Below are 27,581 nucleotides of genomic sequence, written 5' to 3'. Positions count from 1 at the left end.
GGATAGGGCCAAATTTGTAATTATAAATTTAATAGGATTATTTGTAAAAAAAAAAAGTTTGAGCGGCCAAATGCAAAAAAAAATCCTATTTGATTAGTATGAGATACCTATAGCATAGCGGACGTCGGTAAATTATTTATACATAAATATATAGAGAAATCGGATGCAGATAATAATTATTTCTCCGGACTTAAGCGAAATAATTCAAAAGAGGTTCAGTACCAGGGATGTTGAATTTACACTTGTGAGGCCTAAATTGAAATTTGACCGAAACAATTAAATTCATTCAAAATTAGTGGCATTTTCGTTATTTTCGTGAAATCGGGGGAGACTTTCTCAAGAGAGGCGCGGAAGTTTAACTTGCGAAAACTCTCGCCCGTTACCGCGAGATTACCCTAGCACCAGTAAAGGGAAACGTGTTTTCTTTTTTTTGGATTGGCAGGGGAAACGGAATATATCGTACGAATCAGAATAGGGGAAACGGGGAATCGGTACCCTTCTTCAAGTAGAAGCAACTCGTGTGAGCTCCGCAATTTTTTTATTCCCTGAATTGATTTGGTTTCGGAGAAGCGCCAAGAAATCGAACGATCGCCATGAATGAATCCGAAGCGTTCTAAAACCCCTCTCCGACGCCGTTGCCTTCACGTTTCCCCTGCTCACGATTTTCCCCCCATCTCCCACGCAAGAGAGAGAAAGAGAGAGTCTACGCGTCGCTAGGGTTTTGAGACCTCTTTGCTCTCTCTCTCTCTCTCTCTCTCTCTCTCTCTCGCCTTGTTGGTGTTTCTAGGGTTTCGAGGTGTTCTTCTTTGATCTTCGGAGGGGAAGATGAGCTTCCGAAAGGGTTCCAAGGTATGGGTGGAGGACGCGGAGTGCGCATGGGTCGAGGGTGAAGTGATCGAAGTGAGGGATAAGCTCCTTGTTGTTGTCACCCCTCAGAAGAAGAAGGTTTGGAGATCACCTCTTTTCTTTTTCTCTCTAAATTAGTTGTAATTTATGATTGCAACTTGTTTTGGATCATTCTTGTTGGAAAAGAAGTTCCTTTACTTTTTTGAAATTTTTGCTTGTTCTCAATCTTTCGTTGTTCAATTCGTTTCAAATTTCTGTGCAGATGAAATCTGACTAATTTTACTGGTGATTGATCATTCGTAGGTCACAGTTGCTCCGGGGAAATTACTGCCTAGGGATACTGATGTGGATCTTGGAGGGGTTGACGACATGACGAAATTGACTTATCTGAATGAGCCTGGGGTTCTATACAATCTCGCGAGAAGATATTCGCTCAATGAGATTTATGTAGGTGTTCTTTTCTGTAGGCAACTTTCTGATTATGTAACTTAGACATATTTCTCTGTTTGAATTTCACTTTTTTTGTTTCACTTTGGTGGACATTTAGTAATAACCGCCCGGTTAGAATATTCGAATTGTTGCTGTTTTTTTTCAAATGTACATCTCGATACTACTCACGCAACACAAGCTCTTTATCTGTTGCCAATATATACAATTGTCTGACAATGTTGATCACTCACCTCACCAACAAAACTTGTTAGTATATAAATGCACCATTTGTTCATGTTGATGGTAACTTGACTTTTGAATGCCTCTGTTATTAAAAGAAAAGATGGGCTAGGGGAGTCTAAAAGTTAATATTAAGGAAAAAGGACTCATTAATTGAATTAAGGCTTGAAAGATGATGTCAAAATCTATGTTTGGGAAGATTTTATTAGTGCAATGCGATACAATGACAATGTGTGGTAGGGAAGAAAGTTTAGGGAGGGAGGTCCATTGTTGACATTAAAGGAAATAATGAGAAAAGATATGATAGCACCTGGTTTGATGAAAAATCTTCCCCTAACAGAGCTTTATATGAACGAATAGAGTGAACATAGGCAAATTCAGACGCTGATTCTCGTAAATAGTGGATAATCTCATAGTGGAATGGGAGGGAGAAGATGCTATACGAAAAGAGACTAACAAGATCATTGCCAACCAGCCTCTTCCTTTGTCATTGTAAACATTCAGCATTTTCACTTTAATTTGTTACCTCCTTTTCGAAGAAAGTGCTGTTTCTAGTCTGCTAAAGAACCTCCTAATTTACATATATCTGAAAATTTATAAAATAAAAATAACTATTCGATCTTTTGTTTGCCAAGCTCACATCTTTACAACTTTCTGGTATTGGGTATTCTGTTTTCATTGATTGTTTTGTCCTGTTTATGACACAACACGGCACGACAGCCTGGTGGTGCTAATTTTGTACTTTATGGTCCTAATCTTCAGCTCCTTGTATGCAAAGGACCCCTTCACCCTGTTTATCACTAGTTGACTGAATGTTTTATTTTGATGATCAACTCTGTTTGAGTTTCGCTAAATTCAAAATGTTCTTTCATCGTGCTGCGTCTCTTTCAAATTGATGTAGCTTTGCTCTTGAATAGTGTTGGAAGGGCCTCTGACCTTAATAATTTAATAGACATACACAGGAAGCATATTGATTGCTGTTAATCCATTCGCAAAGCTTCCTCATTTGTATAATGAGCACATGATGGATCAATACAAGGGTGTTCGACTGGGGGAGTTAAGTCCACATGTTTTTGCTGTAGCTGATGCATCGTATAGGTGGGACTCTTTTTCCATTCTTTGTGCTTTATAGTTCCCTTTGGTAATCTATGAACTATTGATTTCTTTGGCATATGTAACTGATAATTATGGCGCCCACCTTGTTATAGAGCTATGATAAATGATGGGCGCAGCCAGTCCATTTTGGTTAGTGGAGAAAGTGGGGCAGGGAAGACTGAGACAACAAAGCTTATCATGCAGTATCTAACATATGTTGGTGGTCGGGCTGCTATGGATGATCGGACAGTTGAGCAACAAGTTCTTGAAGTATGTCGCTATGCTCTTTTTATTCTTTTGTGACCTTGAGTTGCTTAAAGAGTATATCTGGATGCCTGCTTATAAACAGTTCTGTTACCTACTTATGTATTTTTTGAGCTTATTTTCATTTTTCCCTTTAGTCGAATCCGCTTTTAGAAGCATTTGGGAATGCAAAAACAGTTCGGAATGATAATTCAAGGTTAGTTTATATTTCCCCTTGCATATGGTTTTTATTCCATAATTTTTAAGTTTTATAAATAAAACATTTGTCTTTCCCCTCGACAAAGTTGTTAACTGGCTTATCATGCTTGCATCATTTACTTGTGCATGTAAATGCATTATAAGTACTACTGGATTAAAACATGCATCTGCAATAATGTTTGGAAAATGTAGAATCTGTTAGCAATTAGAAAGAAGGAAATTTCAGTGAGGTCAAAATCATATTTTATGTTCTTTACCTAACTTATCCACTCTTCTGCTGAGGTTGTTATTGTTGCTTGTCTGGCTGCCTTGAAAATTAAAGTAGTTTCTGGTCCCTTGCCTTTATAATATCTAATATTCACTGCTTCATGCCCAAAATTTCACCATAATGTTCAGATAAGAAACTGTAGGATCGCAAAATCAAAATTATGATTTAGTATGCATGTTTAGCGTACCTCTCTATTATCAAACTTGATTACTTTAATGTTTGGATCATGTAAGTTGGTAGAAGGGCTGCCATGTATCCAGGTGGTCCGTACGGTAGATCTCATTTAGTTAATTAGCCAGAAAGTAACACTAAATTCAAGCTTCCTAGAAGTGTCAGCTTGTTCGATATCAACAACTTCTCGCATGTTGTAAATGTCACTTTTACAAATAATGCCTTTTGCCTATTTACAGTACGCCTACCACAACATCTGTCTTCTTTTGTCGAATTTACCCTGTCTCTGCTTCTTTGTATAGATATTAACATTTTGTCTGTTATTGGGTACAGTCGGTTTGGAAAATTTGTTGAGATCCAGTTTGATGGGAGTGGTAGGATATCTGGTGCTGCTATTAGAACCTATCTTTTGGAGAGATCTCGTGTAGTGCAGATTACCAATCCTGAAAGAAACTACCACTGTTTCTATCAATTATGTGCCTCCAGAAAGGTACATTAAATGAATTGTATGTGCCTTTCATCCTTCCATATATAATATCTTTAGTCTATATTGTTAGTTGAATGCAATGCTACTGTTTTCTGCATGAAGACTGCTCAGCAAGTTTGCAGTACTCGTCTTTTAATACTTATCAGTGGATCAGTGGATTCTCGATGGAAATGTTGATTGTTCAGGTTGTTTGTTCTTGAGTTTAGTTGGACATTTCATTTTTATGCATGTATACTTAAAACTTATTGCCGACTTTCCTACAGTTGGCACTTCCACCTTTGAATCTTCTAAATCTACTCAATCTCCATTTTTCTTATATTCTTGGCTTACATGGTTCTTCATACGCATTTATTTGATCAAATTGTGAGCTTCAGAAAAGAAGTTGAAGAACAATGGATAAGGCAACATTGAATTTGAAAGTAGTTTTAGATAGGGAGGGAGAAAAATGAAAAAATTATGGATGTGAGATATAGTGAAAGAGTAGTAAAATGAATCATGGAGGCATAATGCGTGATTATCATGCATAGTACAATTTTCGAACATAATACACCTTTGACATGTGACTGACATGTCTATCATCGCTTTATGGGATGGCGGGCAGTAATTAATTGTGATAACCGCCTTTTGAGTGCTTGCACTTTTGTCAACTACAAACAGATTTGTAGAACAATGGCCTGAGAGCCTTGAGTTCTTGCTTTTTGCCTGCAAGATGTATTGTGAGATTGGTGGCAAAATGATACAGAGAAACACATTATCGAGAAGCAAAATGTATGATTTTCTTTTTTGAGGGAAAAAACCATCCAGCTGGGAGGGGGCAAGAAATATGTTTTTGTTATGGTGATCCACTTCATTTCTTCCTGCTTGTATGTTTTGATTAGGCCAAGTGTCACTGGTATGGCTGTCTTGGTTGCAGTGTGGCTTCTATAATTGGATGAGAAAGGTGTTGTTGCAATAGTCAATTTTGTCTATATTTGTTAAAAATTGGACATAGCAGTATTAGCATAATTATCTTGCTGTGAAGTTGATGCTGGAGTGATTAGAAATGCTTGTTTATCTTGGTTGGAAGGTTTGGGGCCTTGAGATATAGACATATTTCATTATGCCAGTATATATAATGATCAAGATGTAGACTGTAAATATTTTATAATTTTGTTAAACCAAGTTAATCTTGTTCGTGTATCCAGCATTATGCATGTTTTTTTAAAGCTAGCATGCTGCATCTGGATGTTTCACCAGCCAGTTTGTTTAAGTTAACAGTTTTTGGACTTATATTATATCCTTCTTTCAAGGATGTTGAGAAGTACAAGCTTGGGCACCCTAGCACCTTCCATTATTTAAACCAGAGCAAGACATACGAATTGGAAGGATTGAGCAATGCAGAGGAATATTTGAAGACGAGAAGGGCAATGGATATAGTTGGTATAAGTGTTACTGATCAGGTATAACTGTATAAGTATCGACATGCAGTTTTTGCTTGATATTATTGGCGGCAAGCTGTTGGAATGGCTTGCTGATAGCCTTTAACCTTTATATTACTTCTTTCTCCATTCCCAGGAGGCTATATTTCGAACCTTGGCTGCTATTCTTCACCTCGGCAATATCGAATTTTCTCCTGGCAAAGATCATGATTCTTCAATTATTAAGGATGCAAAGTCTAATTTTCACCTTCAAATGGCTGCTAACTTGTTCATGTAAGAAAATTAATTTTGACTCCATGAACTTCTTATCGGTATTGCTATTTTTTTTGTGTATTTTATATGTTTGTTATCTTGGTCTATTCAGTACTGAGGGAGATTAAACTTATGAGATGAATGAGGGTAGTAAATGACCTTGGATTGTTTATGAGCATTCCAAGTTTGAAACCGGCTGTCACACTATCCATTCACCGATTCTTAACTATAAAATTTTAGTAATCTAAATAAACCAGTTCTGCTGATTTCACAGTCAATTGAGTTTATGAAAATACTGGAGTTTTTGTGAACTCACTTGTTCTTTTTTACTTATTAACCAATTTACACGATGATCTAAACCTAGCTTTCCTGCTAAGTGTCTTTTTTTCATCTCTCTTTTTTTTCTTTATTGCATATCCGTGGTGGAGGCAGCTTAAAGAAACTATGAAAGAAAAGTAGGATGCATAGAGTTTGTTCAGATTAATCTGTGATTAATTACTTGGATGATGCATGCTTGTTTATCTTTTAATAGTCATATCTGTTTAGGTTATTTGTGGCTGCGTATATTGAGTATGTGTTTTGGATTTTGTAATAGTGTCTATTGGCAAACTAACTGGTTGCCCTATACTTGTCTTGACGTAACATACTTGGTACACCTGAAGTGACTGTTTTGTACCCAGTTGGAGGCTGCAAACTTAAGGCCCTGTTTGAATGCATGAATACCTTGTACAACATTTCTTTTTGATTTACTCAAGAAGCTTGTAGTATTTGGTAAATGAGAAATGATATCAAATGTCTAGAATGACATACCATAGTTGGCTTTCAAGTCATTATCTTAAATTAAGATAAATCAAATCATTGGTGAAATATTCTTTTCTACCAATCATGGATGCCAAGACCTTTTAAGGAGCGAAAAGTAAAATTCTAGCTTACAAACACAAAAGAAAATCTTCATATCGAACAAGTAATTACTGGATAACTTATTCCAACATCTATACAATGCCTAGTTGGACAATACGGCTGTGACATATGATATACATTGAAATCATATTTCTGGTGCATCTTTTTCTTTATCTTTCTGATAACCATTGTTTTTGCTCTTTGTCATTATCATCATAATTTGTTTTCCACCAATGATTAGTAGTTGTGTTAACATACGCCCTTCATAGATCAAAGCTTGACATGATTCTGTTTTTTTTTTTTTTCTCTCCCCCTTTTCTTCCATTAGGTGCAATCCAGAATTGTTGGTTGCAACATTGTGCAGTCGCTCAATACAGACTCTCGAAGGAACTATAACAATAGCACTTGATTGTGCTGCTGCTGCAGCTAATCGTGACGCATTAGCAAAGACTGTATATTCTCGATTATTTGATTGGTACACTTTTTTGCTTCCTCTTACTATTTCTTTCTTTTCAACTAGCAAATATAATTCACTTTTCCATCTTTTCTGCCTTCAGGCTAGTTGATAATATTAATAAGTCTGTTGGGCAAGACAATGATTCAAAGATACAAATTGGTGTCCTGGACATCTATGGCTTCGAATGCTTTAAGAAAAACAGGTTTCCAGTAATCCATGTATTCTATATTGCAGCACATCCTTTTCATTTATCGTTGGCATTTATTCTGAGGGAAGAATCTTTGGCCTTAACTAGTGGTTCAATATGTCTCTGTTGGTTTTCCTTTTCTTTTATTGGTTTCAAGTTTAGTGTGTCCAAATGGTCATATTGATGGGCTGATGACAAATAGAAGATCTAATTTGTTTGCCATGCTTGTTTGACATCCTTTTCCTCTTGCATATTTCTGACTTGCTGTTTTATTGCTTTTATTCATTACTGGTACCTGATGGAAGTTGCCAATGGAATTTACTTTTCTTTAACATTTCGATAAACATATCATGATGTGTGATATGGCACTTGGTGTAAGAATAAATGAACGAAGGTTGGCTTGAAAAAAGTGTATCTGAATATCAAATTTGTATGTCTAATATAGCTAGGAATGTGATTGCATTATATTCTAGGACTAAATGTTTAGGTAGAAGTTCAGAGACTAAGTTGCAATATTAGAGACTTGCTCTGGGTTTTATTTTCTACTTCTGTGGACATTACCATTCCTTTTCTGGTGGATGTGTTTGGATCCTTTCACGCCCTATTATACTTCTTCTTCGATTGGTATTAGCATTATAAGCTTATTGAATTTTTTTTAGTGTTCTGATTGTACTTGTACTTCAATTCTGTCTTTTTTCTCTTCTGGACCCTGTCATCTTTTGCACTGTGAGGGAATGAAGTTGATGGTTAAATAAAAGAAATAAAATGTCTGCTACAATCATGTATAAAACTATATATGTTTCAATCCAATTTTCTCATCAAACTAGTTTCCACCCTTTGTTTGCACAGCTTTGAGCAGTTTTGCATTAACTTTGCAAACGAAAAACTTCAACAACATTTCAACGAGGTAGAGTAAATCTTTTTACTATGATAATTTTTAATATTTCTGATGTTATAGCTGGAAAATTGCACTTTGCAAGGTTATTTCCTCTATCGTCTTATCTTATTTTCCATTACTTTTACAGCATGTATTCAAAGTGGAGCAGGAAGAATACAAAAATGAGGAGATAAATTGGAGCTATATTGAATTCATAGATAATCAGGATGTTCTGGATTTGATCGAGAAGGTCCTTTCCCCTCTCTGACTCGTTTGATGCAATTGATGGTTATCTTCTTGATTTGCTTCTTTCAGTTTCATTATGTTATTGAAGTGATCTGCTTAACCATCTCTCCTGCCATTTAGCTTTTCCTGCCTTAAATTTGCTCATACTATTTTCAACTGACCTTTAGTTATTCTTTTGTTGTGGTTTAAGGAGTACATTCAAATGCAGTCTCTTGAAATCACATTTTCCATGATAAAATATTAGGTGTATTCATGATGTAAACTTCTTGTTTTAAGGTACCCTAGGAATCTTGCAAGTTAGTTGTGTAGGTCTTATTTGACTGGTTAAGCTGACTAAAAGAGACCGAATTTTAATATGTCCATATTAGCATACCGGTAAGCAAGAAAACTTCCATCTAGCTCAATAAATATAAGATAAATACATCATAAGAATCTAGAACAGTGAGTTTTTACTTTGATCATTATCCTCGACTTAGACCTTTGGAGGGTAACATCTAGATCCGATGGTACACAGATGCAACATAGAAAATTTACTTTGCACCGAGGCCAGCAAAAGTAAAATGAATGTGAAGCTGGAAGAGAATATTGCTTCTTTTCCTTTATATAAATGGATAGTGGTGATTGTGATGATTTATTACTAATGATGTTGATTTTGAGAACCTATCAAAGGTGATAATAGTTTTGGATTTCATTATGCCTATTAAATTATATGAAACAACCATTGTTTTCCAAAAATTTTAAGTTACCAGAGAATGATGTTTTTAATATTTATCTTCAATACTCCCCCTCACGTCTGAGCTCGGGACTTTTGATAATCCCGAGACGCAGACCTGAATTAAATGAGAGAAATTAAATGAAGCTAGGAGCCTGGTGGGATTAGAACTCATAATCTCCTGCTCTAATACCATTTTACATTATAAAGCAACTATTTTCTGTAAAACCTTGAGCTTGTAGAGATGATATTTTTACATTTTTCATATTTAACACTCTTTCTTGCGTTTGGGTCTTGCGTCTGGGCTCGAGACTTTTTGATAGGCCCATGAGGTGGAGCTTGAATTAAATGGGAGGAATTCAAATATGCTAGAAGCTTGGCAGGACTCAAACTCAGGGGTCTTGCTCTAATACTATGCTAAATTATGTGAAACAACCATCTCTCTCCAAAAGCTTAAGCTGGTAGAGAATGGTGATTTATATTTTTATATTCAGCGCCCCGTTGATTTATATTTTTAATATTCAACACTCTTTTTCGCGTTTGGGCTCGAGACATTTTGATAGGCCTAAGACGTGGACTTGAATTAAATGGGAGAAAATTAATAATGGTAGGAGTCTGATGGAACTCAAACTCAGGACCTCCTACTCTAATACCATGTTGATCAACCATTGTCTCCAAACGCTTATGCAATTGGTGAACAATAGTTATTTTCTTTTCTTTAATATGGTATCAAAGCAGGAGGTCCGGAGTTCTCGTCCTGTTAGGCTCATAGTGTTGTTTGAATTTCTTCTCATTTAATTAAGTTCATGTTTTGGGTCTAGCACAAGTCTCGACCGCGGAAATGAGGGTAAGTGTTGAATATAAAGGAAATGTAATTACCAACTTAAGCTTTTGGAGACAATGGTTGTTTAACATGGTATCAAAGCATGATGTCCTTAGTTTGTCCCAATAGACTCCTAGCATTATTTATTTCCTCCCATTTCATTCAAGTCTACGTTTTAGGTTTATCAAAATGTCTCGAGCCCAGGCGTGAGGGGAGTGTTGTATAAACCGTTCTCTGGTACTTTAAGCGTTTGGAGCAAGGATTTAAGTGCCGACTGTGCCTCACCGTGCCAGTGCGGCACGTACCGTGCCACCAAGAAAGGGGCACGGTACAGGGGGGGTCTAGGACTCCCCCTTCGTGCCGCGGCACGCGGGGCAGTGCCGCACGAGACAGAGCGGCACGGTGATGCGTGCCACGGCACAGTGCCGTGCCGGCGCTGTGCAAAAAATTTTTTTTTGCTTTTTTTTTTGCTTTTTGTTTTTTTCTTTTTGTTTTATTTTTTGGGGTACTCGAAGCATTCTAGGTACCCTACATCCCCAAAAAATATTGCAAATTGAAGATCTATTTATTAGGCAAGTAAAAAAAAAAAAAATTTAAATTTTTTTTTGTTTATCAATATAGGGCAAATTTTTAATTTACATATCCAATCCCTCTACTTTCACCACAGAGTCACAGACATCTATGTTTTCTTCACAAATTATTTTATCAAAATTTGTCTCACCGCGAAACTTTTGCCAAATTAGGGAAACAAAATCGAACTCAATAAATAAATTTTAAGACACATCAAACATAAAATTTTATTTTTGCATTAGAAGATTGAAAATACTGATAAAATTAAAAGTTAAATTAAATTAATTGATACTTAAATTTATTTAATTTATTTGTCATATAATTTATTGCTTAATTTTTTTGATAGATCTACTAATTTTTTGAAAAAATTAATTAAAAAATAATTTTTAAAAATTATTTTAAAATTATTTTTTTGTATTTTATAAAAGAAAGACTGTAATATGGTCAAAGGAAAAAAAAAAAAAAAAAGATGTCTTTGCATTTTAAAAATTATAACCTGTAAAAATTTCTATTCTGCATCAGATATAGTTGTACTTTATATACAAGAAAGCTTACAAGTATGTTAATTGATGAGTATAGTAAGCTATACATAACAAATATTCATAATTATTTGATTAAATCTTTCAAATTAATATTATAAGAGTTTATTGAAACTAAAAAAACTAAAATAAGTTCGTGCCAAAGCGTGCCAGTTGGAGGTCATGCGTATCCATCGGCACGCAAGCGTACTATGTGTCGGCACGGAAGCGTGCTGGTGCCGTACCTGCCAGGCAGACAGCGGCACGCCCCCGTGCCACGGCACTTTAAACCTTGGTTTGGAGAACAACCGTTGTTTCATATAATTTAACATGTCCTGTCATATTCTCATTGGATCATGCTGCGCTATATACATTTATAGAGAATTGTGCTATTCTTTATATGTATTTAGTTGATTTGATCTTTAAAAATGTAACATTTTATGGTATATTTGAGGTCAGCTGGTAAAGCTATTTCTATGTTTGAAAAATAGATTTTGGAGATAATTGTTCATGGGAATATCACCTATCAAATGATTTATGATTATGTATATATGCAGTATCGAAAGTAAGATCTATAATTTATCGTCAGCGACTTGCAACCTATCTCTTGCTCTACATTGACTTTCTTCTTTTGGCTCGTGATAAACATTTACTTTCCATATAGATGAACTCACTGTGCTATGTGTTGTTCTGAACAGAAACCTATTGGAATCATCTCATTACTGGATGAAGCATGGTAAGGAAATTTGCTGTGTATCATTTCCAACCAATTCATTTACATTCTAAGGTTTTATTGTTATCTAATGCTTAGTTATAATTGTTCCAATTTTCAGTATGTTTCCAAAGTCAACTCATGAAACTTTCTCCACCAAGCTGTTTCAGACTTTTCGCTCACATTCCAGATTAGAAAAGACGAAGTTCTCTGAAACAGATTTTACGATATCGCATTATGCCGGGAAGGTTTGACAGGCACCTGTACTTACGAATTCTGAAAATGTCCTCAAATAAAAATAAGCTTTAATGAATCATTTTTTTGCAGGTGACTTATCAAACAAATTCATTTTTGGATAAGAATAGAGACTATGTCATTGTGGAACATTGCAATCTTCTGTCTTCATCAAAATGTCCTTTTATTTCTGGACTCTTCCCTTCGCTGCCTGAGGAGTCTTCAAGATCATCATATAAATTTTCTTCTGTTGCTTCCAGATTTAAGGTATCAAACATGAAAAATATTTGGGAGATTAGTTTATGGAAATGTTTCTATGCATACAACTGGCTTGTTTCGTTTGATGCTCTATTTTCTCTTGTTTTTCTTTTCTTCTAATCTGTCTTAAAGAGAGTAGAACTTCAGTCGATCACCTTTGTTTTTTAAATAAATTTTGTTACTGATATATAGACGTGCTTTTCTCACTCTTCGCTGTACAAAACATATATTGATATGTTGTTGATCCAGTGTTAAGGGTGATTTTTTGCAGAGGTTGGACTAAAAATAATTAATCTAACTATGAGTTTTAGAGAGATGCTGTAGGATATAGAGCTTATCCTAATACGATGAAGAGAGTGTAAAATTTCGGTTGTCTTTTTTGTTTTTAGAAATTTCTTGTCGTATTTTTCATTGTGTTTTTTTTTGTTGATTTTTGAATAGAACTGATGGATATTGAACTCCACACTTCTATAATTATGAGAGGGGATTGGTAATTTATAAGCATATCCCAAATAAATAAACTTTTACATGGTTTATAGATATTCTGCAAATGGATAAACTTCTCAATGACTCATATATATCCTAAATATGTATTGTGTTATGACCACTTGACTTGGAACATGGTAAGCATCTCTTCTCCCGTCATATTTCTGAGTAGTTTACTTCTTGCTAACTTATTGACAAATTGTCTGGTTCCCCCAACACATGCAGCTTCATTCTAAACTTTCTTACCGTACAGTTGGATTTTGTGGGGTCTCTTGCACTCATTGCTGTTTTAAAAAGTCTTGAATTCCAGTCTATTGCATCATAATTTGTTTCTAAACTGTATTTGGTGCATATTATAGTTTTGAAAGAAGTAATCATCTCTTTTCTTACCATAACCTAGTTCTACAAATCCACTATGCTACCATAATGCATATGATTGGCCAGGTTCCTCACTGCATGTTCAGGAAACATCAAATACATATGTGGGTGCATGATGAACATTTGCCAACGCTGATCTCATTAGCACCCTTTTGTATTACAAATGGGTACTTGCCACTACAAACATTACTGCTTGAGAGAAGAGGCTTCTTTGACACCCTCAAAAATTGAGAGGTTTTCTTCTTGTTGGTTAACTTAAAAAATAGATGTTATTACCATGACAGTCAGACTGTAGAAGTCACTAAGCATTATTATTGGTTAGCTATGTTCTCATATGTCAGCTTTTGTGTTTGTATATTCTCTATTTCATCCATATCTTATGTTTCTTTTCTTCTTTTTTTTTTTCCAATGTTGGTTGTAATGTTCTCAGTTGATTGTCTTAGTTATATTGTATATGGTATCTGACTTTTAAATTTACTATTTGGTGCTGGACTTAATCTTCAAGCAACAACTTCAAGCCCTCATGGAAACACTTAGCTCGACAGAACCTCATTATATACGCTGTGTGAAGCCAAACTCTCTCAACCGTCCTCAGAAGTTTGAGAATCAGAGTGTGTTACATCAACTTCGATGTGGTGTAAGAACTATTGAACTTTTTTGTTTTTGTTATAAACTGCCCTTGTATGTTTTTACGTCTTGGTTGCAGCTGTTTTTGCCATCTTAAATTTCCCTGGATTTTTCAGATTTTATCCCTATTTGTTTTTTTTTAAATTATGTAGAACTCGATATTTCGATCATATGTCATATTCCCTCTGGTATCTCTCCTACACCTTTTATTTTTCAGTTTTGTCTTCTTTGCTGAGGGTTAATATCCTTGCTTCATCGTGATAGCTGATTTTGTCTTTTGAATCTTTTTGTACTTTTGACATGTTCGTCTGATGCATTGAACATGTGATTGCTGCCTTGGCTTCTGTACAGGGTGTGTTAGAGGCTGTGCGGATAAGCCTTGCTGGTTATCCTACTCGGAGGACTTATTCTGAATTTGTAGATCGGTTTGGAATTTTAGTGCCAGAGCTCATGGATGGAAGGTACATTGTCAAAATATCAGATGAATCGATACTTTTTGACCTCTTTTACCTTAAGACGGAAAAAGTGTCCGCACTATGAAAAGATGATTTTATCAAGCAAACAAAACCTAGTTATAATCTATAATTTTATGAAGTAGGTCTTATGTCCTTTTTTTTTAAACAGAGTACTGAAATTCGCAGTTGTGCAATGTTGTTTCTGTTCACATGTCCAGCTTTTTTCAAACAAGTTTTTGACCCAACTTATCCTCAGAATCATGCATTTCTTATTCTATTGTCTCCAATAATCTCAATCTCAACATCGTAAAGAACTAGTATCTTCTATATAATTCATATTCGGAATTTAAACTCTTCTTAGGCTCATCAATGGAGAGGCAATGACCAGCTAATAACATGCACATTATGTTGTACTGGTTTTTGTTAGTTCTTTTATGCGTAACAAATATTAGGACTCAGTATCAATCCATGGTTTGGCCCTATTGTCATAAAATGTGCTTTTTATCTCTTTCACAATCACCTTGCACTGTTCATTGCTCTATAATTCTCATCCCAGACCACACTTAATATTTATTGTGAAATCCACATGAATTCCTAGTCTGTCAATCATAAGCTTTCTTGAACTAGTTAATACCATGTTGTGCTTATAATCAATGTTCTTTTTCTGATCTTCCCAATAACCATGAGGATGACCCGGATAGTGCTGTCAAACTCCTCTTTAGAAAAGGTTAATGGGAAGAGCTAACCCATTGCATTTTCAGACTCTGGTTCTTTATATGTTATATATTCCTTGAGCTTTTAGTTACATCATAAACTTATATATACTTCATTTGACTTTTCCATGATAAGTACATTCTTTTTCTTTCTGCGACTGTTGATGGGTTGTCACTCTCAAATATATTCATGCTGTTTTTCTTAATAGACTTGTGGTTCTTTGTGCTTTTATATCTTAATGAATCTTACTGTTTAATTTATGTAGTTATGATGAAAAGGCACCGACAAAGGGAATTCTCCAGAAGCTGAAACTTGAAAATTTCCAGGTATTTTGCTGCTCCACTATTAAACAGTTTTTATGGTCTGTGCCCCCAAACTTATAGGCTATGCCGCAATAATGCAAATCCTTGTTGACAAAATGGTCTATTAAAAAGATATTAACGTTTGCAACTCGAGTTTAATGTCTTTCGTTTGCATCGATTCTCTTAATGAATTTTCATATGTTGGTTAATTTATGCAGCTTGGTAGGACAAAAGTTTTCCTCAGGGCTGGTCAGATTGCTGCGCTAGATTTGCGACGTAATGAAGTTTTGGATAATGCTGCAAGGTTTATTCAGGGTCGTTTTAGGACGTTTATCGCTCACAAAGAGTTTGTTATGACTAGGAATGCTGCAATTTCCCTCCAAGCTTATTGTCGAGGTTTGACATTTCATATTTCTATTAGTTCTTTCTGCTTAGCTTCTTGTCAATTTATAGAAATTCTGTACTATGCATAAATATATTTAGGGCTTTTTTTTGCAAATAGCCCTCTGAGCAATTTTTATTTTAAAAATAGCCCTATCAAAATTAAAATTGCAAAAATGGCCCTGTCCCTGCCACGCAGGCGCCACGTCAGCACCACGCGGGCAGGGCTGGGGCCAGGATATTAAGTTGAATACGGTGAATCATTCACCGTGTCTAAACACAGTGAATGGTTCACCGTGTTTAGTACGTATTTTTTGTATATTGAAAAGTGGAATAAGGAGTAGGGATGTCAATAGGCATGGATATCCGAAATATTATCCGAATCCAAACTTGAGTAAATTATATATAAATATATATATACGTAATTTATTTTTGTTTATTTATACAATATATAAAATATTTAATAATTTTTATTTCTTAGATCTTCATCTAACAGTATAGATTTTTAAAACCCGCTGGGTTGGATGAAGATCTAAGGAATAAAAATTATTAAAAATTTTATATGTTGTATAGGCCGTGGCTACTATACTATTATGAGTATTGGAACCCTCGTACTCATAAGTTGTTTTCAATGATGGAGATTCCGAATCGACGATCCACTCCGTTAAATATGATCTAGAGTATTTGAAACTTCTAGAAAATAAATTTCGTAAATTTTCGAAATCATAATAAAGTCCATCGAGTGGACATAAAATGAACGGTCAAAATCGAACGACGTCTTAAAAAGGATGATCGGATCCTTCAATTCAAGATCGGAGTTATTGATCTTTATCTATATAGTGAATAGAATTTTCTATCAAAAATTTAACAAATTCCGATTCTTTTACACCGTTAAACTAGCAAGTATCCCATACCGGCCGTTAAAAATTGTCAAATTTGTGACCTGTTGATCGTAAGGTAAATAATGTCGAAAAATTATAAAATTTGATTTCTAGAAGTTTTAAATACTATAAATAACGTTTAACGGTGTGGATCGTCGATTCGGAAGCTCTATCATCGAAAACAACTTATGAGTACGAGGGCGATCGTACTCATAATAGTATAGTACCCGGACCCATATTGTATAAATAAACAAAAATAAATTATGTATATATATATATAATTTATTCGGGTTTGAATTCGGATAATATTTCAGATATCCATACCTATTGACATCCCTATTCCTTATTTCTCTTTTCAATATATAAAAAATACGTACTAAACACGGTGAACCATTCACCGTGTTTGAACACGATGAATGGTTCACCGTGTTCAACTTAACACACGGACCCGACCCTGTCCGCGTGACGCTGACGTGGCACCTGCGTGGCAGGCCCAGGGCCATTTTTGCAAATTAAATTTTGACAGGGCTAGTTTTAAAATAAAAATTTGCCAGGGGTCTAAATGCAAAAAAAGCCCATATATTTAATATTTTGCTTGCTTACGTCTCTGCAATTGAAGCTGTATAAAATATGTTTCCTTCAGCTTGAGGACTATCAATTTCAAAGTAATATTTTCTGCTCATATTGATCGACTATAATTCCGCGTATTGATCAAAATAAATATTGACATAAATGCCACGCATTAGTCAAACCGCATGAAGCAGAGTCTGCGCATTTTGTTTTTTGAATCGTAAGAAGATAAAGTATTAAAAGTTTCAGACGGGTAATATGCTCTTTCCCACATACTAGTTTTCCAATGCATTGTGTAGAATTAATAAGAGATGTGGAAATGAAGTTTTTGTTCGTCTTTGCTGTCTATGGCAACATTTTGCATCTTCATTTTTGTAGATTAGCATCTTAAAGAATGTAAGTTCTAAGCTTTTGAAGTTTATGTTTCGTTGAGGGTTTCTTATATGTTTGTTTGTCTGGGCATCTAGGATGCAACATTTTCTGCAGTATAATGCATGTCTTGCTTTGAAGTTTATTTTATATGAACTCTTTGAAAATTCATATTAAGAAAAGTTTCTACTAGGATTTTTGTTGTTGCATTATTGCCAGAAAAGATATCTACGTTGTCAAATGCGGTATTAAATGCAAGCAACAATACCAAGTAACTAAGCCAAGCTATACCCCTTATGCAGGCTGCTTGGCACGGAGTATATATTCAATTAAAAGAGAAACAGCGGCAGCTGTCTCAATTCAAAAATACATCCGAGGATGGCTGTTACGCCAGGCCTTCTTGCAGGTTTCCTCCGCAGCTCTACTTGTTCAATCTTGCATCCGAGGATTTCTCACTCGTCAGAAGTTCGCCCGCATCAAGGAGCATAGGGGTGCTATACTAATCCAGGTATTCTTGTTTGTTAGTATTGGAAGAGCTCTCATAATTGTAAGATAGCATACAGTTGGCTCTGGGGATTCTTGCTTTCAATAAGTTTCAACCAGCATAAGATAATATTCTGTGCTAGCAATTCTGGACTGCAATTACATGGGTTGCAACCACTAAGGAATGCACTTGCATTTTGAATAGTGAACAAGTTCTTAGGTAGTAGAGGAAATAAGTAAAAAGTTCATTGTCTAGTGTAGGGCTTACGGTCTCACAAAAGTGGGGTCTTGAGAGGGAGAGTTTTGGATGGAAAATACGGCTCCAACATAGTCGGTGCTCTTAGTAGTTTGAAGTTCCAACTATGTTATTGCTAGAGCAAGACATATATTATAGTCAGTGCTCTCAGTAATTTGAAGCTGCAACCATGTTATTGCTAGGGCAAGACATATATTGCACTGAACCATGGAATCTAGGAGGAATTTGGTGTAGGTAGTAACCTGATGTTGGAGAATCCTTCTTGTAAAGTAATGTGGGGCAAGTTTATTCTAGGCATCAGTACAACTACTTACCTTGGAAAGTATTGCACAATGCAACATTGTCGTTCTTGCTCTGATTCTGAAATATCTTCGGAAACCAATCTCAGTGCCAGTTATTAACTTTGTCTGCTACCTTTTGCTCTGCCCATCCTCTTTGTATCAAAGAGTTGGCAATTTTATGTTTCTTGGTTGGATATTCTACTGTTAAGATTCTCTCCCATTTACTTTCTTAGTTCTTGAAGTAATCAGGAGACTTCGTAGTACTTCGCTGCGTATACTTTGTTGTATGAAATTGTAGTTGGTATTAAATTGAAGTTAATTGGTGCAACCATCTACCTTTGTAAGCTTGGTGACTTTATCACAGGCATTGTGGAGGAAGCATAGGGCACATAAGTCTTTCCAGCATTACCGATGTGCTGCAGTATCCATTCAATGTGCTTGGAGACGAAAGCTTGCAAGAAGGGAACTCAGGAGGCTAAGAATGGTACGAACTTCTATTTTAGTTGACTTATTTTGGAAGTTTCCCTTAACAGGTACTTCCCACAAATGTTGGAAGTGATGAATTATAATTGTTGGGGTGTTAACAAAATGTCGCTGTCTAAACCGAAGTGGAATTCGTTTTTAATCATTAGGCTATTTAGATAATGCCGCTTTTGGCTTAGGTTGTATACTGATCTGCTCTCTAACTATTCCAGTCTGCTGCCTGCAGGCCAAAATTTGGAAATGACAGAACTTTGTCTTTAACTAAATTATTTTAGAATTCATTATTTCGATTTTTTGTTATAGAATGAAATAACCAACAAACATTTACTCTTTTGAAATAAATTATATTACCTTTTCTCTTATTTATCATAAATCATTCACTCTTGTCCGAATTACTTACATTTTGATGTGGATGCTGATGGTAGGTGGAAATTTGGAAATGACAGAACTTTGGCTATAACTAAATCTTTAGCATTCACTAGTTTGATTTTTTGTTACAGGATGAATATAACCAACAAACATTTAGTCTTTGAAATAAATTTTATTACTTTTTGTTCTTATTAATCGTAAATCATTCACTCGTCTGAATTGCTTACATTTTGATGTGAATACTGATGGTATGTGGAGATTTTGATAAATTAAAATTTTAATTATTGTTTTGATAGTGTTCCTTTGGGGATAAAATCTAGAGGATCAAAATTCATAATGTCTTACGGTCCTGGTCTAGTTGTGCTAATTTTATATTAAAAAGATTTAGTAGTTGTTATGATTTTGGGATATATTGTCATTTTTGTGGTTTTTTGTATGAGTGTTGGCAGTCAGTATATTTGGTTTAAATTTTTGTTGATCCTTTAATTACATGATCGCAGCTGGACTGTGCATTCTATACAATTCTTTAGGTAATCAACAAATGCAATGTAATCAACAAATGTGCTGGTTGAAAAGGTCAATAGTTTGCTGCTGTTTTCTTGATTTTGTTGCATTCCTACTTGTGTAATGCAAATTATTTATACTTCCTTCTAGTCTAGTTATGTAATATTTCAACTGCAGCTTGGGAGAAAAAAGTATATGGGCATGGTAATATTCATCTTTGTTGCATCTTTGTCATATTATTTTGGTTTGGAATATCAGGGCAGGCGTATGTTTCCACTTGTTAGATCCCGCTAGTTTCTAAGTCTCGCTAAGCAATTGTATATACAAGTGGTCTATCTGTAGTTCCAAAATTTGATGTGCGCACTTTGTGGTACAATTAATCGTCTGGCTAGTATAGGTAGTTACTGTCTTTTCTCTCGATGTCTCAAGGAATGTTGTTGTTGTCTTTACTTTAATCTAAAAGGCTATGCTTTGCCGCTTTTATTTTTGTATATTTCAAGAGAGAGATTGACAGTCTGTCTCTTCGAAAATATTGTAGGCTGCAAATGAAGCTGGTGCACTGCGTGAAGCAAAGAATAAACTCGAGAAGAGATTGGAAGATCTTTCTTTGAGATTGACTCTGGAGAAGAGGCTGCGTGTAAGTGATTTCCTCCGTCTGCTGGCAAATATTTTGTTCTCTGTTTAACCTTTAGTTGCTTTATTTGACTTCTAACTTCTATTTTATTTAACACCATCTTTTTTCTCCTTTTTTTACTTTTATTATTTGTCATGGCGAATTTGGTTACTTAAAATATTATAAAGTGCTATATTTTCTTGGTAAAATTCATGAAGTAAACAGTTTTTGAGTTACAAAGGAATATTACTGAGGTTTCTTGGTTTTGTTTTCCTGTAAATGTTTGAGGGTTTTTTTTTTTTTTTTCTTGTTTCTTTTTTGGCATATATCTGAACTGATGTGAAATTATTCAAATGCCTCTGCAAAATTGGTATTTGTGTGCCTACCCTGTTCTTTTTTCTTTTTTTGCATATATCTGCACTGATGTGAAATTATTCAAATACCTTTGCAAAGTTGGTATTTGTGTGCATACCCTGAAAACATTTTAATTTGTTTGTGCCCCTGCTAGGGTTAACTATTTGGCATATATTTACCATGATGGGGATGACTGAATAAATAAAGTTTTTTGGGGCACACTTGCCAATACAAACTTTATAGGAGTACTTGGGCAATTTCACATATTTGCATGGGTATAGGTAAAATGCCCATGTTTTAGTTGCCCACTGTTTATTTATTATCCCTATTTACTTTCAGGAAGATGATTGCTTCTTTATTAGGCATGTCTTAGTTTCCTGGTATTATGGACTTGCAATATGTACAGGTGGCTACCGAGGAGTCAAAGGTGGCGGAAGTTGCAAAGCTTCAAAAATCCTTGGAGTCATCAATTGCCGACTGCACAGCAGCCAAATTGGCTGCTGCAATGGAACATGGCAAAATTGTGTCTATTCAAAGTCGGTTGGATGAGTCATTAAAAGATATAGCAATTTTGCAGAAAAATCTTATTGATATGGAAGAAGTCAAGAAACAAAACTCCTATCTCAAGGTGATGCAACATTATATTCTGCTTATCTGTAATATTATTTCCTCTCAAAATATAGCTTGAATTTTTCAGTTTCCTGTATTATTGATTTATACTTTCTAATTCTGTACAACAATGCAAAGAACTAGTTGATAATTGTTGTTTTTATAAAGAATGAAATGTCTTATGTCTGGAAGAGAAACCTTTTCAATTTGGTGTTCTTGCAAGTTTAATAATTTGTTGTCTATAGAAATAAGTAATAATTGATGTAACGTGGTACTTGAGTAATATAATACAACATATAATTCTCTGCAAATAAGAAAATAAAATAACGAAGATCAAATGCGCCGTAGATCTCTAAGCTTCTAAATGCTACTACATGATACTTGTGGCTGTGTAGATTTTAAACTAGATCTCTCTGTGATGCTATTCCACAGAAATCTGTTGAATCTATAACTAGAAGAAATTCCGAGTTGGAAAGTGAGCTCGCAAAATCTCGAAAATGTAGCGACGACACTTTGGAGAAGTTGCAAGGTGCAGAAGGAAAGTGTAGACAGCTTCAGCAAAATTTGGACAAGTATGTTTTCTTGTAGTTTTGGATTGGATGCTAACTTTTGGTATTTACGGTAGGAGAATCGAATTACAAGCATCTCCATTTTGTGTTTCCACTTGGCTTTTTATATATGTGAAATTACTTCTCTAATTTCTTTCCTTTTATTTAATAAATAGTAAATTTTAGTCTGTAGGTAATTTTAGTTTCAATTGTCTGTCTCTTTAGAGTTTAGAATATGTTGTCCTTGAGATGCTTTTATCCCTTTTTTTGTCATATATCCCCATACTTGATGCTGATGGCTTTGTCATTCGGCTTTGCAGGTTGGAGGAGAAGCTCTCAAACTTGGAAAATGAAAATCACATTCTAAGGCAAAAGGCATTTAGTTTATCTCCAATGGACAACCTTTCTTCACACGTGAAGCCATTTTCTGAGGTTTTTTCTCTCTTATCTTAAATATTTGCCCTTGTGGGTATTAATTTCTTTTTGTGATGAGGCTGTAGTTGTAAAGGGTATGTCTGATTTGGCTAAACAGAAAAATTCGGGTGCTCTGGCACTTCCAGACATCAACCAGAAGCCTGTATTTGTAAGACATTTCTTTTGATAGACTTCAAATTTCTGCAACTTTGTTTTGATAGACTTCAAATTTCTGCAACTTTGTATTAGATTAACTGTAAACGAGCATTTACTGTTCCTATATATCAACAACAGGAAACTCCAACACCAACAAAATATTTAGTTCCACTTCCCCAGAGTTTAACAGGATCAAGACGAACAAGAATACCTATCGAGAGGCATGAGGTGATTTCTCCTCGAATTATGGAAAATAACCATGTCTTGTAGTTCATCGACTTGAATTACTGCTGAAATCCTTAATAGTCTGCAGCTGAAGGATTTTTTCTTTTTTCATGTTATTAATCCTTTTCTTTGTTTCTTGTATGTCAGTTTCAGCATAATGAATGGCATTTAGAATTAACTGTTGGATGTGCTAAAGCATCCATTACTTCACGTGTTTTTATTTGTTTTTTGTTCTATCTGATCAAGGTTGTCATGCAGGAAAATCATGAACTTCTTTTGAGGTGTATTAGAGAGAACTTGGGGTTTAAGGATGGTAATCCAGTTGCAGCATGTATCATATATAAATGTCTTCTGCACTGGCACTCTTTTGAAGCTGAGAGGACAGCAATTTTTGATCACATAATTGAAGCAATTAATGATGTTTTAAAGGTTTGAACTCATTTATACTCTTAGTAGTTCTGTTGTATGTGTAGTTTATTTTTTTTAAGCCTTTTGTTTGTTTCCTTTCTAAATATTTCAGGACGACGAAGGGGATGACAGTTTGCCTTATTGGTTGTCGAATACTTCTGCTCTTTTATGCCTCTTGCAGAGAAATCTTCGCTCGAATGGGTTCCTTACAACGCCTTCACGGCGTTCTGCCGGGTCTGTTGGTTTGGCCGGAAAGATATTAAGAGTGAGTGGCTCAATAAAGTAAATATTGTTATTTTTCTTTCCTTATATTAGCTATTTTTTAGAACATTCACAATAGTTTTCTTGTGGACTATACTATGCAAATTATTTGTCCATACATTTTTGCTCATCTAAAATTTGTGACTGTTTCTTGTGTACTAAATATTTTTCTATTCTGTTAATCATTTAGTCCTGATATTGTTCGTTTTAAGCAATCTATAAATGCTACTAGATAAGTGGACCTAAGGCAGCCTAGCAATCCTACTGAACTTCCAGAGATCAAGGCAAAGCAAAACTGAAAAAATAAAAGAAATAATAAATGTAGAGGAAATTCAGTGTTACATGATTCCTGTACAATGACTATTTATTTGGAAGTTGGTGAACTGGTAGCGCAAACACTAAGGCACATGCACTTGGGTAGTTCTTTCCTAGAAGAAAGTTATCTTTGCGTCTATTTGTCAATGTATTGGACTAATATTTTTCATGTTCTTCCCTCTTTTACTAGGATTTTATTTTTTCTTTTTATTGACTGAGTGCAGCGGTTTCAATGGGCATTTTTCTGGTGTTTCCAGTAGTGGAGGGTAGATAATAATATAAACCGAGGTTTAGTAATAATTAATAACAGTTTTTCTATTTCTAGGTTGTTCACAGCAATGTGCTATTGATTACATTAGCCAAATGAGCATTATTATCATCATCACACTATGACTTAAGCCAACGAGTTTTGAGTCATTGACTACATAGCAATTTTGCCTTTTACTACCTTTCGTCACTGAAACTGAAGTCGTGTTTTCTTCCAGTCTTTGAAATCACCTTCAAAGCTTATTGGAGCTGAAGATGCTCTGACACATGTGGATGCTCGCTACCCAGCCATACTGTTCAAACAGCAGTTGACTGCATGTGTGGAGAAGATTTTTGGACAGATTAGAGATAATCTGAAGAAAGAAATATTACCACTTCTCAGCCTTTGCATTCAGGTTTTTACAAAATTGCTTCGGTTTGACTTTAATCTGATCATACCTACTCTTGGATTGCTGTTTTTGTTGCCCTTCATAGAATTGCTGATTGATGGTTGAAAGATTGCAACCTGTGTAGGCTCCAAAATCTGCTCGAGGACCTTCTGGAAGAACATCCAAATCACCTGGTGGTGTTGCTCAACAGCCATTAAATACTCACTGGGACAGCATTATTAGATTCTTGGATTCGCTTATGGATCGTCTCCGCCAAAATTATGTGAGTAGTTGTATATGTTTTATGTTTAAGTCCTCTCTCGAGTTTGCTGCTTATTCTTCTCCTCTGTTTATACCCATCTTTGTAGTGGTAAAAATAATTCTGCTTTCATTAATGCAGTTTTTATTGTACACCCTCTTTATTGTATAAACTAGTGTGCACATTGTTTGCTTTCTGCATGTTTTTGTCCGTTGTCTCAAATGGTCAAGTGTTTTCTGTGACAATGTCATAGTGATAATCCAGTGTACTTCATCATATGTTGATATCTACTCTGCAGGTGCTAATTAGTGGATTACTTTATTGCACATACAATTCTTTCTTTTTAATCCTGATGAAATAGGAAAAAAGGCTTTCCAGGTCCTTTTTTACTTTTACTGCCATTTACATTACATGGACATCCCTTTGTTATAATTTTCTAGTTTTCATCACGGTGCATATTGAGAAAGTGACATCACTTTACAATTATTTGACTTTGGGGATAAGGTAGTTTAGGTGGTTCACATTATTGTGTGATGAGCAATGACTATACTGTTGCCTCTCTCTGAATGCTCAAAAGTTGTAGTCTTAGATGCTTTTCTTTTTCACCTTCCTTCTTAACAATGGAGTTGATACAGGTGCCTTCCTTCTTCATACGTAAGCTCATTACACAGCTCTTCTCCTTTATCAATATCCAGTTATTTAATAGGTAAAAGTTATTCTCTTTTCCAAGCATAGACAGCAAATCGTAAATATATATATATTTCATACTGCAAGTCTTAACTCTGCATTCTCTTCATGTTCTGTAGTCTTCTTCTACGGCGTGAGTGCTGCACGTTCTCCAATGGAGAGTATGTAAAGTCTGGCCTTGCGTTGCTGGAGAAATGGATTGCTGATGTCACGGAGGAGGTAAAAAAATGACTAATTTTCCTACTGCTCTGCTAGCTGTCCCTTCAAATCTTAAATATTCCTTGTACTGTAGTATGCAGGAACTTCCTGGCATGAGCTGAATTACATTAGACAAGCTGTTGGGTTTCTGGTAAGGCCACAGTTTCAGGTATCAATGATCACTGGTTCTTAAAATCTAGTTTCTTATGTACTTGTTCGATGATACAGGTTATTCATCAGAAGCGGAAAAAGAAACTTGAAGAGATACGGCAAGATCTTTGTCCGGTATGGTTAATTTCAAAGTTTAAATTTTGATGCTGTTCTTTATGCAAAACAGTATCTTATGTGCTGAATGGTCATTCAGAGCTAAGTTTGTGAAAGAGGAGTTTATTTGAACCAGGCTTTTGTAAAATATTTTCTGAACAGGCCTTAAGTGTTCGACAAATTTACCGGATATGCACGATGTACTGGGATGACAAGTACAGTACTGAGAGTGTGTCAAGTGAGGTCAGTTATTGTTGACCTAGAATCTTCCACCATTTTGAAAAATTTTCTGCCATGTTTGTCTTCTGCTGAAATTGAAAAATTTGCAGGTTGTTGGAACAATGAGGGAGATGGTAAACAAAGATTCGCAGAATCTTGTGTCTAATTCATTTTTGCTGGATGATGATTTAAGGTATGTTGTCCCATGAGCAAGCCAGCTTAGGTTTCTGATTGTCGTCTTCTTTTTTCTTCCTTAAAACTGCTCCAACAATTTAAAGGCGATTCATGTGGATGTCACGAGGGACATGGAGATTTTCAAAAGACAACAGCTCAAATACATAAAAGGCGTGTTAAAGCTGTTGTTAGTTACTAAGTATATCTAAGTTCTGATAATGACCCCTTCAATAGTGATATCCAAACTAGGTATATAAGACATATTTTTAGAGTATTAAAAAGATCTGAAGGTTTTGTAGTTACATGATCAACTGAAAGAGAACTTTCTTAGTCTGAATTGTAAGTTAAAGCTGCACCTTGTTTGACATTGCTTATTGAACCATTCAACAAATTTTCTTTTTTATGAGAGAAATGTAACATGCTGCCCGCTTCATTCATTTTTTGAAAAAATGAACTTAGCTGGAAATGTGAAGCAAGGCTACGAACTTGGAACTTCATGTATTAATCATCAAGCCATTTCCCATCTGCGATAGGGATGGTTGGTGAATCGTCCAACAATTAAATCCCGTAGATAAGAGTAAATGGCCCCTCCATTCTAGAGATCTTGCAATCTAGTAGGTTATTTGTCACGCTTTTTGCATTTTCTAACGTTAGTGCTCACCTTAGGTTGTAATTCTTCAGTTTATCATAATAAACACATAGTTGATACTTGTTTGCCAGGGTTTCCGGGTTGCCTTAGAATCCATTCCATGTTTGAGAAATTAGCTTCATATCTGATCCTTCTTTTCCTGCATACCCTCACTTCATCTACTCTGCTGCAGCATACCATTTTCTACAGAAGATATATCAAAGGCTATTCCAGCAATAGATCCAATGGATGTTGAACTGCCGCAGTCGCTTAGTCAGCTTCCATCTGCGCAGTTTCTACTCCAGCATCCTGAGCCGCAGCCGGCCTAGGTTAGTTGCTGTGGAATAATATCATTCTACTACATTCTGTAAAATCAGGGGTGTTTTTTAATGTCACAGACGCTCGTGTTCAGCAGCTGCCACAGTTTGAAATTTAGAAATTTAGCAACAATTGTTGCTTGGCACTAGTGGTTCGCGTAGTGAAAGTACGGCTAAATTGATAGGGGCTTTGTATCATATTAGTCATGTCCCCCTTTCCCGATCTTTGCGGCAAGGGATTAGGTATGTTGTGTAGCACGAGTGTAGGATCTTTTCTATTTATTTTATATTTTGCCATATACGCAGTGTCATTCCATTTTAGGGATCACAAAATATGTTGGAAAGAAATTGCTGTCGGTATAGTAATGAAAAAGCATAGGCTTATTTATTAAGCATTCTTGAGATTGCCTTCATTTTTCTGAGAGTTGCCTCTGAACCACCAGGCGGTAAAAGGGGAGTTAATCTGGTTTGCCATCGCTATTGTCATTTTGAGACACAGGGAGTGTGCAATGTTTCTTATTGTATATTCACTTCTCGCTTGTACCAGATCATGGATGAACTACTGAAAGAAAACTATAATGGAATATGGTGAATCA

General features: G+C 35.4%; 1 protein-coding gene across 4 annotated transcripts; it reads left to right on the top strand.

Annotated features, from left to right (window-relative positions):
* Positions 535-27,382, top strand: LOC109723202 (protein OPAQUE1-like). 4 transcript variants are annotated; one of them, XM_020251496.1, is made up of 38 exons: positions 535-945; positions 1,150-1,293; positions 2,468-2,613; positions 2,724-2,880; positions 3,012-3,070; positions 3,845-4,001; positions 5,288-5,437; positions 5,553-5,689; positions 6,897-7,043; positions 7,126-7,227; positions 8,062-8,119; positions 8,238-8,339; positions 11,657-11,694; positions 11,792-11,918; positions 11,998-12,171; positions 13,532-13,663; positions 14,005-14,114; positions 15,088-15,148; positions 15,343-15,520; positions 17,628-17,833; positions 18,710-18,829; positions 20,240-20,338; positions 21,075-21,296; positions 21,710-21,849; positions 22,146-22,257; positions 22,358-22,408; positions 22,534-22,623; positions 22,879-23,049; positions 23,141-23,293; positions 24,090-24,266; positions 24,385-24,522; positions 25,134-25,204; positions 25,305-25,404; positions 25,478-25,534; positions 25,612-25,668; positions 25,810-25,890; positions 25,977-26,059; positions 26,862-27,382. In XM_020251496.1, the coding sequence occupies exons 1-38, from the start codon at positions 826-828 to the stop codon at positions 26,995-26,997; spliced, it is 4,563 nt and encodes a 1,520-aa protein (XP_020107085.1). In that variant the 5' UTR covers positions 535-825; the 3' UTR covers positions 26,998-27,382. The 4 variants fall into 4 exon arrangements, with proteins under 4 accessions (XP_020107085.1, XP_020107076.1, XP_020107093.1 ...); XM_020251487.1 differs by having other exon boundaries at positions 22,334-22,408; XM_020251504.1 differs by lacking the exon at positions 535-945 and having other exon boundaries at positions 1,187-1,293; positions 2,478-2,613; positions 22,334-22,408.

Source organism: Ananas comosus, linkage group 2 (genome assembly GCF_001540865.1).
Source record: "Ananas comosus cultivar F153 linkage group 2, ASM154086v1, whole genome shotgun sequence".
In the NCBI taxonomy this organism is placed as follows: Eukaryota; Viridiplantae; Streptophyta; class Magnoliopsida; order Poales; family Bromeliaceae; genus Ananas; species Ananas comosus.
Note: the sequence above shows the minus strand (reverse complement) of the source record. Positions and strands in the feature narration are given on the sequence as shown.

Coding starts and splice junctions, on each gene's coding strand:
- LOC109723202 (XM_020251487.1), top strand. CDS start 826: ATGAGCTTCCGAAAGGGTTCCAAGGTATGGGTGGAGGACGCGGAGTGC. Junction 22,624..22,878: donor TACCTATCGAGAGGCATGAG/GTGATTTCTCCT, acceptor GTTGTCATGCAG/GAAAATCATGAACTTCTTTT. Junction 25,405..25,477: donor TTGCTGATGTCACGGAGGAG/GTAAAAAAATGA, acceptor CTTGTACTGTAG/TATGCAGGAACTTCCTGGCA.